The sequence below is a fragment of the Dromiciops gliroides genome, chromosome 6 (assembly GCF_019393635.1).
Source record: "Dromiciops gliroides isolate mDroGli1 chromosome 6, mDroGli1.pri, whole genome shotgun sequence".
NCBI lineage: Eukaryota > Metazoa > Chordata > Mammalia > Microbiotheria > Microbiotheriidae > Dromiciops > Dromiciops gliroides.
The window spans coordinates 72284413-72302342 of record NC_057866.1 but is presented as its reverse complement, the minus strand read 5'-3'; the positions used below and the strand labels follow the sequence as shown (position 1 = coordinate 72302342).

Below are 17930 nucleotides of genomic sequence, written 5' to 3'. Positions count from 1 at the left end.
TCAAAAATGCTAACAGACAGCAGCAATAATGATAAACCATGAAAGACTTAGCTACTCTGATCAAGACAATGATCCAAGCCAATTCCAAACAACCCATGATGAAAAATGCTATCCACATCCAGAGAGAGGACTGATAAACTCTGAGTGCAAATTGAAACTATTTTTTTTTTCATTTACTTTATATTTCTTGCTTCTGGTTTTTTGAGTTTTTTGGCAATATGGCTAATATAAGAAATATATTTTGCATGATTTCACATGTATAACTGATATACTGCTTGCTTTGGTAATGAGTGAGGGAGGGGCAGCAGAGAATTTGGAACTCAAATTTTTTTTAAACAAACATTTTATATATATATATATATATTTAATTTAAAGCCATAGTGTCCATAAGGAAGTTAACTAGACTAGGCTGGATAACACTTTCTGTTTCTATTTTTGCTTGACACAATTAAACATGCTTGATTTTCTGAAAATATTTGCCCTACGATATAAGTAGCAGGGACTGAGTCTGTGATTCACAGTGGTATAGCTCACTAAGAGCAAACTCCTTCTATTAATGTAGGGCAGCACATTCTCTGCCACACAGAGAGCTGCCTAGAGGACTACAAGATGAAAATACTTGGCCAAGATCACATACTGCCCTTTATATGCTTAAACACCCTTCCTAATTCAATGGACTGTATCACTTTTACTTCGCTGCTTTTTAATTTGACCCTCTATTTCATTCCTGCCTAATCTCTGAAATGATAACACATTTTAATAGTCCTAATCTATCTGTTAAAAAAAGTATAAATATCTCTAAAATATAAGGCATCATACCTTTAGTGCCAGACTTGAAAATGTATTAGAAACATTGCACTTAAAGCTCAGTTGCTTATCTAGATGTCCATCTGGATCTCTTCTTCCATAATCACTTAGTCCAGTCCGATCAGACGTTGCTACTTTCTGGAACACGGTGCATGTCATTCCAGTGAAGCTGGTAGCCTTGATGACATAAGCTTCCAGAGCAATATTTGGTGAATACTTCAAAATTCAATCAAATATTAGTTTTGTAAGTTTAATGTCATGGAAAAAAATAACATGAAATAAGCATATATGTATAAAACACATTAAATTGAACTACATTTTAAAAATATACTAAATATTTAGACAGAAGAAAATATTACTAGGCGAACATTTCAATTCAAATTGTGTTGGCTGAGTAAATAATCATACTGTAAAAGATACACTCAAGCAAATGAACATGAATCCTTACCTGATGCCTCCATCAAAAGTTACTTTGCATTTTTTATCAGCATCCATGTTGCTTCCTGCTCCAATAAGTTCCTTGATGGCAGGCCCTTTTTCATGTGTTTTTTTCCCTATCCCTGGTTATTTCACATAGTACCTTGTACCTATTATTAGGGGCTTAATAACTATTTGCTAAATCACAGGATAAGATACCTATTGCTGTGCCTCTGAAGTCCCTTCCAACGATAGAGCATATGAAAGGATCTCAAAAATCATGTAATCTAACCTTCCACACTCAATACAGAATCTCCACCAGAAAGAAATGAAGTAATGACTTTGCCTCAGTATTGTACTGAATAAGACATGAATAACAGTCCAACTCCAAAACCATCATCACGCCATCTGGTAGTCATCCACCCAAGTTTTTGAAGTGGCTCAATGGTGAAACCGTAAGCTTTATGCGGCAAAATGTACATTTGTGAATACAATGTATTAAATCCCCCCACAAGGCTACAAAAACGATATCCTAGGTCTTCCACATTTGCCCAAAGACATACTATATAACTATGGTTTTACTAACATAAGGAACTCCTATCACTGCAAATCAGCAATTGTTCTGTATCCAAGAGTTATCTAGAGGATTAAACAGACAGCATTTGTCAGAGGCTGAAATGCAATACAAGTCTGACTCTCAGGCCAGCTCTTCTGCCACATCATCTTGCTTTTCTCAACAAGAAGCATTTATTGAGCACCAATTTTGCACAACTGTGCAAAGTGCTGGAGGTGGTACAAATTTATATGAAACAGGATCCCTCTTTTCAAAGAGATGATATATTGTGAGATGACACATACAAACATGTGTGAAATGAGGCAGTGTAGGGCCCAAATGATACAAACTAAGTGTAACAGAATTACTGGAGAAGGAGGGATCAGTTGTGTCTATAGTAATCAGGGAAGGCATCATGGAAGACATACTTATTTTCCTTAAAGAATAGGCAGAATTGTGAGGGGTCATCTAGGTAGAAGAAGTGACTGGAGAAAAGGCCTAAGTGCCTAGAAAGCACACTTCAGGCACAGGGAACAGTAAGCAGTCCAGATTTATCACATCAAAGAAATCATATGAAAGGATGGTGAAGATAAAGATAGAAACTATTATGTAATAGGAGTTAGATGTAGACAGACTTGAAAGCTAGGTTAAAAAGTTTGAATTTCAGGGGGAAACTAAGTCGTGCAGTGGATAAAACACAGGCCCTGGATTCAAGAGGACCTGAGTTCAAATCCAGCCTCAGACACTTAACACTTACTAGCTGTGTGATCCTGGGCAAGTCACTTAACCCTCATTGCCCCCCCCCCAAAAAAAAAGTTTGAATTTCATTTAGTTTGTGTTCAAGAGAAGGTTATTACAGATAAGGAAACTGAGGCTCAGAGAGGCTATGTGAAATGCCCACAGGCATATAGCTTGTTAGAAGCAGAGCCTAGATTAGACCTCGGAATTACTAAATTCCTTAACTATTGTTCAGTCTCACAAGGTTGTGTGATATAAGATATGAATAGTATAAATATTTCTGGTTGGACAGTTTTAAAATAACAAGACTCCCATGGATTCTAAGAGTGCTACATGAAACCAAACTTTGGTCAGGAAAAACATCGGCTCAAGAGATGTCGATTAAATTTATAGGTAAACATAAAATAAACAAATAAAATAAGGAATTATTAACCAAATCCAAGTTAGAGAATAGAAGGCAAAGAAGGAAAACTGAAAAAGGTAACTAAAGGACAAATACAAAGAAATATTACTTTACACAATGGCTATTAAAACTATAAAGGCCCAAGATAAAATATAGGTCAAAATTACCGATTAGCTGAAGAAAGGTTTTGTAAACAATCACATATTACAGATACTAGATCCATAATGCCGTCTTGCATATGTGATGAAGGGCTAGGGGAGGGGGATGCACAGCAGATTCCAAACCTTTTGAACTTTCTTAGAAGGTTTTCATGCCTTCCCAGAAACCAAACCTTTGATCTAGATACAGAATACTGGGATGGTTAGAATAGTGGTTTGATTTAATAAGACAATGTTAATGTTTTTAATTAAGTTTAAGAAAAACACTTGAAATAAATTAACATATAGAATCACACAAATCAGAGATTAATAGAGGTTTTTGTACTGATGTTAATCATATTATTCCAATGCAAAACAGATTTTTAAAAAATCTTTTCAAAAATTCAACTCAAAATTGGAAAAATATTTAATTTAAAATAAAATGCTGATATAACATTTATACTTACAGTTGAATATACATGGGCTCCATTTGCCAATCTGTACGCAGCAATTCGTTGTAAGCACTGAACAATTCTACTGCAAGCTTTTCCTTCTCTCTGTGCAAGCCACAAAACACGCTCATCAGCCAACATGATGTTGCTTGCAATATCTACCATCACATCACCAAGCTAGAAAGAATAAGAACATGATCATTAAAATGCACGTAAAATATATTACTGGATTCATTCAGAAGAAATGGGCTTCAAAGTTGGTTACAAAAATCCTAAACTTTATATTCTAAATATCATTAATGGGGGGGGGGGGGAGAAGCACAGTGTATCCACTGGCCCTGGAGTCAGGAGTACCTGAGTTCAAATCCGGCCTCAGACATTTGACACTTACTAGCTGTATGACCCTGGGCAAGTCACTTGACCCTCACTGCCCCATAAAAAACAAACAAAACCATGATTACACCAAAATAGTTATAAGTTACTCATAGAAGGGAAGAACAGTTGCTTTAAAATGCAAACTATTACTGTTAATTTTTGTGCCACTTGAAAAAGTTATTTCTCCTCCATATATGCTGTCCGTGTTACAGAAGAGGATAAATGGGAGAAGGGTATAATTTTTTCAGACTATAAAATGACATTACTAGATCTTCTTTGTCCATTTTCAAAGAAGACCAATGACATCACAATGTTGGGGTAAAACAGTGGTCTTGATTTTTGCGTGAATTGGATTTAAATGAGAGTTGTACAAAATTGTCAGTTGTGCAAAAAGTCTAGTGGCAAGACAAAAATGAAGATGCATGGAGATGGCCCCAGGACATGGTGGATGACCTTCGTGTCTTTGATGTCTGGCCAAGCTCAGCTTCATTCATGGCTCAATTTGTTCTCATCTACCCATAATTCCAGAAGTCTTCACATGCTTGGGGTAGATTTCCCCCTAAACCACTTCTGAGTTTTGAGGCCTATCAGTTACTCTCAACCTGGTTCAGTCCATCTGCAAAGATGGTTTTACTGGGGTGCGGCCATAGCATGCTACAGTTTTTTGGAGCCACAGGTGAGAATTGGGTGAAAGGTGGACACCAAAGGTGGATGAGCAGCACTGAAAAGGGCTCAGCAGGCTCTCAACAGCAGAGGTGCTAGTCTTCCCTTAACACCCTGTACTCTAAATGTGACAGGTACTATGAGTGGAGTTGAATTCTCAATTGTATAAAAATTTATATTCTCAGTAAAAATGAAATCAGAAGACAAAAGGAAGTTTCCACTAAAAGAAAGATGGCTCAAAGGCTGTCATGAGAGAGTAAAGAAAACAGTAGTGTTGCTATCAACATTATATCTAAAGGCAATATGGAAAGTCATTTTATGGGTCATATGGCCTCATATTAAAATGCTCATGAATAAAGTTTGTTTAAAGAAAAAAGATCATGAAGATGTATTTTATGGGCCAACATGTATTATTGAAAATGAGAAAGAAGATAAATTATATTAAGAACTTGATAAGATTCTCCAAATAAAAGTAATATACGTTTTAATATTCAATGACCTTAATGCAAATCTTGGACCTGGAGGAGGCTAGTGAAAAATAATGGGGGAAAACAGTGGAAAATAGGACTCAAAAGTAATAAAAGGGTTTTTAGATTATAGACGTCTTATTCCTATGAGTATCAAAAAATTCCTCCCCAACCCCCCAAAAAAGAGCTGGGAACCACAGGACAAAAAGAACATCAAATATCAACACACACACAAACATACACACATACACAAAGACTAGTTATCTACATGTGAATCATTTCCAATCAAGTGATAGTCACATATGATGGTTGCTTATGGGCCATCAAAAAATTAAAGCAAAACTCAAAATCAATACCAAATTAGAAGAATAAAAAAGATAGGCTAAGAAACATAATTTAAGGGACAGCTAGATGGATAGAGCACTGGCCCTGGAATCAGGAGTACCTGAGTTCAAATCCAGCCTCAGACACTTAACACTTACTAGCTGAGCAAGTCACTTAACCCCAACTGCCTCACTAAAAAAAAAAAAAAATAAAGAAACATAATTTAATCAACTTCACCCTAACCTATTTAAATTATTCATGTTGGAAAAAAATGAAAGCAGACAAAAACAATTACCATTTTCTAATGAATTTGAACTGATGTAGTTCAATCAGTCACTGTAAGTAAGAAGAAACCAAAAGAGCTTAGAAATTGCCTGAGTCAGAAAAAACTTTATTTCCTTGTAAAGGTTATTTCTCTTGGGTTTCCTGATCTCCCAAAATTCATAATTCTGCAAAATGAAATTAACTTTGTAATTCACACCTCTTCAGATCATTTCCTATCCCAGCTGCTGGACGTCATTGTGACTAGTGACAGTCTCTGTATCCCCAGCACTTAACACAGTGCCTGGCACATGGTAGGTAATAAATGTTGACTGACTGACTCTCAGGGAGGCAGATATAAGAGCCAAGAGCAATAGAGGTTTAGAGAAGGAGTCTATAAGCAATATCACCTTAAAAAATATCTAGAAGCAATTCAGGGGGAAAAAAAAAAACTTAGTAAGAAAAGAAGGGAAAAAATCTTAGTAAAAGATCCAATAAATCCACATTACCTCCAGAACATTTATAGATAAAACCAAACAAGAGGAGGTCAACATATAAATAATGGAAAAGTTTTTTGTCTTCTTCTACCAATCTACTGTCTCCATCAATCACTGTGGTGCCACAATTTTGGTGTCTATTATCCTTGACATGATGCATTAAAAAAAAATGGCACTGGGGGAAAAAAGGATGTGAATACATAAACTAGACTACGTATCTAAAGGAAACCACTATGCTAAAGATGACACAATTTTGAGTTCAGGGAGAAATAAACTATCAAGATATTTCAAAGACAGAAGGAAAATTAACAGAAGGAAAAAACAAGCCAACATAAGTATATCTAATACCAAAAAAGGTTTGGGGAGGGGAATGAGTGTATCTACTACCAAAAAAAAGTGCTAAAAAGCCAAAACAAATAAATGAATGAATGAATGAATAGATAGACAGATAGATAAAGTAGATGAGCAAATAAATAGCTGGAAGGGTAAATAAACTGGTAGATGAGTTAATAAATAAGTAAATAGGTGGATAGATGAATGAATGAATAAATGAATGAATGAATGAATGAATGAATGCCAACCATAAGAAATCTGTATGAAAATATTCTACACTGAGGACATTGTTATTGAAAATAAAAGCTGAAATGGAGGTTTTCATAAATGATTTCTGCAATAAACTACATCTTGACAGTCACATAATTCGTTGACAGGTATGAAGAACACAAAAATCAAATGAGATCCTATTAAAAAAATGTATTCTGGGCAGCTAGGTGGCGCAGTGGATAGAGCACCGGCCCTGGAGTCCTGGATTCAGGAGTACCTGAGTTCAAATCCGGCCTCAGACACATAACACTTACTAGCTGTGTGATTCTGGGCAAGTCACTTAACCCCAATTGCCTCACTAAAAAAAAAAATTTAAAAAAAATGTATTCTATGGAGGAAAATTAAGCCTTAAAAGATCTCCAAAAAAGATGTCTCCTATGTACATCTTAAAATCATAAAGAGTTCTTCAACTTTGTTATCAATAGCATTTGCCATAGTCATAAAGGACAATATATGATCCACAGACCAGGGATTAAGAGAAATGTAGTGTCACACAGAAGAAAAGACTATTTGATTTGGATTCAGAGGACATATGTTTGAATCCTGCCACTGATCCTTATTACCCATGTGACTTTAAGCCAAGTCACTTCACCTCTTGGACCTCAGGGAATAACCATTTAGAAAGCATCTGATCCAGACACTGTGCTAAGCACTTTTTACAAATATCTCATTTGATCCTCACAACAACACTGCAAGGAAGGTACTGATATTATCCCCATTTTAAAGTTAAGGAAACTGAAGCAGAAAGAAGTTATGTGATTTGACCAGAGGCAGACGGCTAGCAATTATCTCAGGCAGTATTTGAACTCAGGTTTTTTCTGATTCCAAGATCAACACCACCCATTAAGCCACCTAGCTGCCTTGATATCCTTTAAGGTCTCTTCTATCTCTAAGTCTGTGATCCTTTTATCCTTTAGATCAAAGCTTCTTAAACTATGGATCATGACCCCATATGGGGTCATGTAACTGAACATGGAAGTCACAAAAAATGTCTCTACAGTAAAAGGTTATGTATACCTATCTTATATACCTATATAGCTGAGGTCATGTAAAAATTTCTAGGGTAAAAAGGGGTCACAACTGGAAAAAGTTTAAGAAATACTGCTTTAGATGATGAGATTCTGTTTTGCTTTGTTGGGGGGTTTTTGTACATGCCATTGAGCAGATCTCATCAAGCCTTGGAATAATGCAGACCATCAGTGAAATCCTGAATCACAAAATACTTCTGCCTAAGTATAAGGGATGAGGGAGAAAGAGAGGAAGAAATAGGGGTGGGGGAGAGAGAGGGAGAGAGAAAGAGAGGGAGAGAGGGAGAGGGTGGGGGAGAGGGAGAGACAGAGAGAGAAATGGAGGAACAACACCCACACAATTAGATGAACAGGTTGTTTAAATGTTCTGTCAGTACATCTTGCAAAGATGGTCAGTGTCCTGAGTCTAGAACCCAATAGGAGGAAGACAAAAGGTTAAGAGTGCAAGTGAAAAACAACCCAGTGCTTGTAATTATTGCAGGCTTCTCACTAATAAAGGTCTAATTTAAAAATACCAATATAATTCTGGTAACACTAAATGGCTTTAAATCATAAAATACCAAAGTCTGGGGAGAATTAATAGTTATAGGTCATCCAAAAGGCAATGGAGAGCTAAATGGTGGGCTTGAACAGGTGACATTATACCAATGAAAAAATAGGAGGGTGAGGCACCAGTAAGGGAATAAGGATATTATTGAATGGGGAAGAGAGACAGAGAGAGAGAGAGAGAGAGAGAGAGAGAGAGAGAGAGAGAGAGAGAGAGAGAGAGAGAGAGAGAGAGAGAGAGAGAGACCCAGACCCCAGAACTGAGTAGAATCTTTGAAATACTAACACAAGATACAAGAGAAGTCCAGAAAGTCTAATATATTTGACGAACTGGAAGGGACAAAAGGATGATGACCTACTTATATACCAACTGAGGAAAAGAGATAAATATGCCTTAGATTCCCACTGCTTTTATAGGTCACAGAGAAGATTAATAAAGAAAAATATAAGGCCTAGACAGGATTTTATTATGTTGTATTGTTTTCAAGAGACTCAAGAAATTGGGGAACAAGGAATAAACTATAAAATAATAGATTATAATTTATCATAATTGGGAGATTGAGAAGAGTAAAAAAAAAATATGGAGAGAAGGTTGGACATGTGGGCATTAAATGAACTTCACTTTTGTATGAACTAGAAAAAGGAAGGTTAAATATACAAACACACACACAGAGTCTGTGTAAATATACACTAAACTCAGCCAGGAACAGGAAGAGTGTAGAGGAAGTTGATTAAGAAGACAGAGTAGAAAAAGGGAATAGTCACAAGGAAAACATACTTCATCTTTGGTAGATGTATCATAAACTAGGGATTAAAAGGAAACAAAAGTAATATAAGAACCATCTCCCATGGATTGAACTACCATCTCTATACTGAGGATACTCAAATCAGTTGGCTCACCTCCCATCTTCCATCTCCAACTGCCCTTTAAACATCTTGAACTGGACTCTGGTAGATGTCTTAAACCTCACAAGTCCAAAACAGACTTTCATTATCCTTCCCCTTCCAAACTTTCCTATCACTGTTGAGAACACTCCTAGTCCTCCAGGCTCACAACCTATGTCATCCTCAACTCCTTATTGTCTCTCACTCCCTATATCCAATCTGTTGCCAAAGCCTGTGGGTTTCACCTTTGCGTATCTCTTACATACATCCTCTTCATAGTCTGATACTTCTACAGCCCTGGTCTAAGTCCTCATCTTCTCACACGTAGACTATTGCAAGAGCCTGCTGAGTTGTCTGCCTGCCACAAGTCTCTGTCCATTCTAGTCCATTCCCCAATTCAGTTGCCAAAGTGATTTTCCTAAAATATAGATCTGACCAGGTGGCTTATCCTCTCTACTCAATAAATACCAGTGGCTCCCCATCATCTTTCATACAGCTCTCATAACAGCTTAAAAAGGGAAGAATTATGAAAATATCCTGCAACATAGGGTGACCAGAAAATTCTGTGATTCAATTTTAAAACAAAGTCCTTGAAAGCAAGTACTATGTCCAGGGTTGTTTTTGTTTTATCTCTTCCGATGGAGCAGAGTGTTTTACACATGGTAGACACTCAGTACCCCACAAAATATTACTCTGATCCCTAACTATGGCATGGTGATAGCCCAGGATTCCTGAAGGCAATGCCAATAGCCTACAAACTTTGGCAAATTCTATCAAAGTGGAAAGGTTTCAATTACCATCCTACCAACAGATTGTGTCTGCCTTCCAAGGACCAGGACCAGACCAAATATAAAAAGCTTAATTACCAAGGGGGCCAGCCCATTGGGAATGAATTCTAAATAAAAAACCAAAATGACCCTTGCTGGAACCATGCAATTCCTTGCTGTTGTGATAATGACAGTAATGGGAAAATGGGCAAAGGCAGCTAAGAATCAAATAGTTGTTTTGTTTGGTTTTTCCCCACCACCACCTATGAACATTAATTCCTCTGTTGGCTCTCTAAATGTAAAAAGTTTGTCCAAAGACCAACAACAGATGCAAACGTACTATTAGAGGAACTAAATATACTAATCTTAATATTGTCATTATAAATGAAACCACCAGATTTGCCATTAAATGAGAGGGATGGCTCATAGGTCATAAGTGGAGAAGTTAAAAAAAGACGGCAGAGTTGGTTTTATTGTTTGTACAGAAGCATTTGAGACATTTGGTCATCGCAGTGCAGGGTTCGTAATAAATATTTGCAAAATACAATGAAAATAATTGCAGGTTACTTAATATCAACTGCAGAGGATAGAGAGTTAAATTCTATACAACACTTGATAAGACCCTCTAAATTAAACCAACATATAGTGTGAAGCCCAGTGACTTCAATGGAAAGGTAATTTATAAATCAATTTATGATATTTAGTTGGATAGAAAACCAGTAGACCTCTTCAAACAATATCTTAGACAAACACAGCAAATAACTTTTATATAGTGCTTTAAGTTCTGCAAAACATTTCCATATATTATCTCATTAGATCTTCACACCATACATGTTGAGAAAAGTGGTATTGTTATCCTCACTTTAGGGATGAGGAAACTGAAGTTCAGAGAGATCAAGTGAATTGACAAGAGTCACACACAGGATGTCAAGAAGGTTCAAGAAAGACCCCATCTTGTTGGGTATATTACTTGTGAATTTGTGAGAGGACATAGACAAGAGTCAGACAGGATGGGCAGGCTGTGATCTGTGTGACTGGAGGGAATGCATGCATAACTTAGTTCAAAGATTCACTGAAAGAACTAAGTTAAGTTTGTTAAATAGAATTTAATTTTCCAGTCCCATCAGACCTTATAATAGTTCTGAATCCTTCATGGTAGCAAAAAGAACATAAATGAAATAATATGATGTTGTAAATTATATCTGAGTAGAATTTATTTCTGAAATATGACAATAAATGATTTTAATTGTAAAGGCACATTAGAAATCATAATATATGTATTTCTCCTTGACCTCATTCCCTGAAGACCATTTTGGCCCAAGAAGAACACAAAGGATCATACAACCTGCTCCCCCCATCTGTCACTCCAATACTGTAAATATCAAATGAAATTATGTATGGGCAAGCATTTTAAAGCACAAAACAAATATAAAAAATCGCTATAATTGGCAATATTCATAATAGGGTTGAATGAAAGATACACAAGATATTATCAGCTTTAATTTTGTGAGAAGTGATTAAAACCAAGAGAAAAATTCATCTACAAATAACAGCTCTTTGCCACACATGGAATAATAGGTTTTTTTAAATTGTATATTATTGTATACTGCATATTAAGTTATGGAAAACAGTGAGCTTAAGTAACTTGCAAAAGGTCACAGAGACCAAAGAATCAAGAGGTGAGACTCAAATCCTGACTCTAAAGCCAGCTCTCCATCCACGAAGCTGCCTCTCTCATAGAAATAGTCACAAAGAGAAAAATTATAATCTTAAATGTAATAATATCTAACTCATTGAACAAGCCAGGAATAGTAGGGATTTCTAACACTATATGATCTTTTATAACTAACTTATCTAAGTATCTGACTATAAGTAAATGTTTCATTTCTATATCTAGCCTGTAAATTAATTATAGCACCGGGCTAAATTCTAACCTCACCTATCCTAAAAAAGATTCAAAGAACATACTAGTATCTGGATATACACTTAATTTTTTACTAATATATTTCATGTAAGACATCTTACTTTAGCTCTAACATTGTCTGAATTCTGCTATATTACAAGAATCTTAACTTGCTTTCTTATGTATAAATTTATTCATTAAAACATAACCTTAATATTCATTTTACCTTAGCCTAGATTGAAATAGTTCTTTATGTTTATAGGCATTCAATAAATGCTTATTAACTAACTGGTACAAAACAGCTTCATAGATATCTCCACCAAAATAAAATGCTGGACAAGGTTTTCCGTGTATTGGTGATGAAAGGTCATATAATTTCAAAAGGGAATATTCCAACAATAATCTGAGTAAATTAACATAGGGCATGGAAGCTGAAATTTTTCTAAAATGACAAATTCATTAACGGCTTTTTTATTAGATTTATACACAAGTGCATTTTTATTTTAATCATTTGTAAAATGTGCAACATAATTTAAGACAAAAGAAAGGTTATTACAGTATTTATGGAGTCTTCATTTTTATGCTTAAAGTTTAAGCTTATGTTTAGTGGGTTTTTCTACACTAAGAGCTGCTTTATGATAGTAATTACCTGTGCCTCTTATAACTATACACTGTAGATGGATGAATCTCCATGTATTTTGGGTTTTCTCCCATTTATTAACAAAATCTCGTCAATTTCTGATTCTCTTAAGATAAGAAGACAATCTGGGTAACCAAATACATATTTCTGGTGGAGATTTTTAAATCAAAGATTAGTAAGTTCTCTCTCCATAAACCAGCATGTGAGTTGAACTGAAATACAAAGTAATTTTAAATCTAACTAAAAAATTAAATAAAATTATTCCAGTATAAAAAGCATGAATCTGAGCATAATAACAGGCTCAGTAAATTTGTTAAGTTTAAATGACAGTGAATATTAATTCATATGTATTATAATTGTTATATATTACTTGATTACAGAACATTTAGGACTAGAACAAAAATGAGAATTAAGAATACATATCATGAAATCTAACTTTTAAACATTTGAGGAACATCAAATAAGAGAATACATATGATTAATATATGAATCTAATATACAAAATAATTTTAAAACATATGCTCTAGTAAATACAGATACTTATTTTGTCTGACAGAATGTCTTTAGTTACTTTTAAAAGGCCTCAGTAAATTAATCATTTATATTTGACAGTTTAATAGCTTTTATTGCTTACATTAAGACAGAATGGTACTTGCTTGTGTCAAACTGATGCAGGCTAAATCACAGCGAGGAAAGTAATCTCTCTATAATTTAATAACCTGTGAAATAATCTATAACATTCACATTTTGGACCTGATACAAAATCATTAATTTAATAAGTTATTTGTCCAACTATGGTATAGAACATGTATTTAAAATGATCTGAGCATAATTACCTCAACTAAGAATCAACTCACAGCTGAAATCTTTAAACCTCATTATTTATTATACTAATGGTGGGCTAGTAAAAGCTTTTTTTTGGGGGGGGGGGGGTTGTTGAGGGGCATAAATTTTTGAAAGCTACCAAAGAATTAGCTGATTAGTCAAATACAGTACATGTATACTTCATTACACCTTTGTTCCACATATATTTAACTTTTAACATGTGTTTCTCTGCTAATCTCATTGGCATGTACCTTTATATATAATATGTTTAATATATTCTAACATCTCCAAGAACTCTTATGACCCCTAAGATTAGCTTTAAATACCTTAGCTTGGCAATTAAAGCCCTCTACAATCTAGCTACAATCTACCTCTCCAGCCTTATTTTACATCATTCCCCTTTTTATATAAACAGATACCCTCTGACATGGTATCCAAACTTGACTGCTTCTCTAATTAAAACATGCCATCTCCTATTACCATTTATTACTCCTTTATTACCATTCCCCATACTAGTAAGGAAGGCATTACCCCTTCACAGTTCTTACCTTCTTTTAAAGATCGGCTCAAGCATACAGAATTCTTCATGTACCTAGCAATAAGTACTCTCTCATTCCCCAATTATTCCTAGAACTCTTTGATACCTGTCTCAATCAACAACCATTTATTAAGTGCTTACTATTTTCCAGGCACCACTGTACCAAGAGTTGTCCTTTACCTACCATATTAATCTGTATTTTCATTGTATCCCACCACAGAATATAAGCTCCTTGAGGTAAAGTGCTATTTCATTTTTAGTTGTGTATTCCCACATACAAATGCACCTTGCATATAGCAAGCATTTAAATGTGTTTTGAATTAAAGCTGTTTCTGCCTTGTGTGTCTGAAAATGTTGAAAACATTGTTAGTGGCACCTGGTACTTTCTCTATAAAAAGTTTTCACCGATCCATTGTCAAACAGCCTGTTAAAATAGGGAAAACCCCCAACTTCCATTAGCTGTTGGACATTCTATGAGCACTCTTACAAACTTTAGGCCTTTGTCAGAAAAAGCCTGCAAAATAATTACTCATTTTTGCTTAAGAAGTATTTAGTTGGAACTATTAGCACACAGACTACATGAAAAATAATAACTCATTAACTAACATACAAATCAAGTATTAAATTAACCTACTTATTCAATAATATACACACTGATAAAAATAACCCCTTTAAAATTAAGAGAATACTAAATATTAAAAGATGAATTAGGTTAATCTATTTACTCAACAACAGTCACAATGAACAAAAATGACTCTTTTATGATTGAGAATAATTCTGAAAATAAGAAGCACATAATTATTCCTCTAAAGAGGATTACAATGAATTAAACTGATACCTGTGTGGGCCTAGAGGGAGAGGGTGAGATAGAGAAAGAGCAAGAAGGAAACAGGATTCTTCTACTTGGCTCAAAATAAGGTCAGAGGAAGATCCAGGACAATTTACAAGGCCAGAGCAATACTTCCTTCTACTGAGCCAAATAGCAGAGATCTGGCCCAGCAGAGGATCAAAATCTAGCCAAGGAACTGTCTTATTCCTGGGTCACCAAAATGGAAGAAAAGTTAGGTTGGAACAGTGTCAGAAGGAAAATGCTCTTGTTGCCAGCAAGAAGTGAAGAGAGACAAGAAACAAGGTCAAGATTAAAATTCTAGAAATCTGCACTATAGCCATGTTTATTACCTTTAATCGAACCAGACCACACTATTCTAATCACATAGCCTCCTGTAGACCTGTTTCACCAGTTATGTAATGAACTATTCTCTTTTCTGTCTGTGTATACAACTACCAATTTTTTAAATTAAATTTTTTAATTCAATATTTTATTTTTCCCAACTACACGTAAAAACTTTTTTTAAAATTCGTTTTTAAAATTTGAATTCCAAATTCCCTCTCTCCCTGCACCCCTCATTGGGAAGGCAAGAAATTTGATATAGATTACATGTGCAGTCATGCAAAACATATTTCCAAGTTAGCCATGTTGTGAAAGAAAACAGATTTGAAAAATAACAAAATGAAGAAAGCAAATTAAAAAATATATACAATCTGTATTCAGATTCCATCAGTTCTTTCTCTGGAGAAGGATAGCATTTTTTTCATATAAATCCTTCAGAATTATCTTGGATCATTGTACTGCTGAGAATAGTCAAGTCGTTCATAGTTGATCATCATACAATATTGCTGTGACTGTATATAATGTTCTGGTTCTGCCTATTTCACTTTACATCAGTTCATGTAAAACATCTTTCCAGTTTTTTCTGAGAGCATCCTGCTAGTGATTTCTTATAGCATAACAGTATTCCATCACAATCACATACCATAAGTTGTTCATCCTTCCCTCCATTAATGGGCATCCCCTCAATTTCAACTTCTTTGCCACTACTAAAAGAGCTGATATAAATATTTTTGTACATATAGGTCCTTTTCCTTTTAGTATTTTGGAGGGTTTTTTTTTTCTCTCTTTAGGATACAGAACTAGTAGTGGTATTGCTGAGTCAAAGGGCATAAATGGTTTTATAACCCTTTGGGCATAGTTCCATATTGCTCTCCAGAATGGTTGGACCAGTTCACAACTCCACCAATAGTACATTAGTATCTTAATTTTACTATTTCCCCTCCAACATGAGTCATTTTCCTTTTCTGTCATATTGGTTAATTTTGTAAGTGTGGGTTGGTACCTCCCACTTGGTTTAATTTGCATTCAAAGGTGATTTGTAGTATTTTTATGACTATAGATAGCTTTGATTATTTCACCTGAAAACTACATGTTCATATCCTTAGACTATTTGTCAAATGCCTCTTAATTTTTATAAATTTGTCTAATTTCTCTTTATATTTGAGAAATGAGGCTTTTATCCAAGAAACTTGCTGAAAAAAAATTTCATGATTATGATTACTAATTGTCTATTTCCCTTCACACTATTCTACCCCCTCATCATCCTACTCTCTCTCCTTATGCCCTGTCAATCTTTTAAAGTGTTTTCCTTCAGACTACTGCCTCTCCTCATTCCCCCTTCCTTCTATCAGTTCCCATCTATCCCCCATCTCCTTCCCCTCCTATTTTCCTATAAGGTTAACATAGATTTCTATAACTGAGTGTGTATGTTATTCCCTCTCCGAACCAGTTGCAATGAGAGTACTTTTTTATCCTTCTCTTGAGACTTATATTTGAAAGCCAAATTTTCTATTCATCTCTGGTCCTTTCATCAGGAATGCTTGAACAACTATATCATTAAATCATTAAATCATTAAATATCAATTTTCCCCCATAGGATTATACTCAGTTTTGCTGTGTAGGTGATTCTTGGTTGTAATCCTAGCTCTTTTGCACTTTGGAATATCATATTCCAAGTATTCTGATCCTTTAGTGTAGAAGCTGCTAAATCTTTGGTTATCCTGACTGTGGCTCCATGATATTTTTTTTTTTTTTAGTGAGGCAATTGGGGTTAAGTGACTTGCCCAGGGTCACACAGCTAGTTAAGTGTTAAGTGTCTGAGGCCGGATTTGAACTCAGGTACTCCTGACTCCAGGGCCGGTGCTCTATCCACTGCGCCACCTAGCTGCCCCGGCTCCATGATATTTTAACTGTTTATTTCTGGCTGCTTGTAATAGTTTCTCCTTGACCTAGGAACTCTGGAATTTTGCTATTCATTTTGGCATCTCTTTCTGGAGGTGATGAATGAATTTTTTCTATTTCTATCTCGTCCTCTGTTTCTAGAATACCAGGGCAGCTTTTCTGGATAATTTCTTCTTCTTCTTTTTTTTTTTAGTGAGGCAATTGGGGTTGTGACTTGCACAGGGTCACACAGCTAGTAAGTGTCAAGTGTCTGAGGCCAGATTTGAACTCAGGTACTCCTGACTCCAGGGCTGGTGCTCTATCCACTGTGCCACCTAGCTGCCCCGATAATTTCTTGAGAGGGGATGTCTAGGCTATTTTTGGATCCTGGGTATCAGGTAGTCCAATAATACTTAAAGTAACTCTCTTGGATCTATTTTCCAGGTTAGTTGTTTTCCCAATGAAATATTTCACATTCTTATTTTGTTTTATTATTTCTTGAAATCACATAAAAACAATAGCTTCCCATACGAACTGATAAAAAGAGCACTTGTGGATTGAACATATAACGTATACCAGATTGGTTGCTTGCTGTCATGTGGAGGGGGGAGGAAAGGGAGGGAGGGAGAAAAATTTGGAACTCTAGATCTTATGAAAATGAATGTCGAAAACTACCCTTACATGTAACTAGAAAAAATAAATGTTTGTTGCAAAAAAAACAAAACAAAAAACCCCCAAACATTAGCTTCTACTTGTCAAATTCTAATTTTTAAAGAATGTTTGTCTTCTGTACCACCTTTTCCATTTGACCAATTCTATTTCTTAAGTTCTTTTCTTCAGTCAATTTTTGTATATCTTTTCCCATTTAACCAATTCTGCTTTTCAAGGAATGCTTTTCTTTCTTGAATTTTTGTACCTCTTTTATCATTTGTCCTATTCTCTTTCTTAAGGTGTCATTTTCTTTGGTATTTTTTGTGCCTCTTTTACCAACCTGGTGCTTTCATGATTTTCTTCCATCACTCCTTTTCTCTATTTCTCTTCCCAATTTT

General features: G+C 35.2%; 1 protein-coding gene across 1 annotated transcript in view; it reads right to left on the bottom strand.

The window, feature by feature from the left end:
• ADGRA3 (adhesion G protein-coupled receptor A3) overlaps window positions 1-17930 on the bottom strand; it is a 132642-nt gene that overhangs the window by 35331 nt on the left and 79381 nt on the right. The window contains exons 11-12 of the mRNA XM_043972774.1: window positions 3523-3684; window positions 820-1023 (exon numbers count right to left, since the gene is read on the bottom strand). Of these exons, the coding sequence (XP_043828709.1) occupies window positions 820-1023; window positions 3523-3684 (366 nt within the window). The remainder of the gene's footprint in view (window positions 1-819; window positions 1024-3522; window positions 3685-17930) is intronic.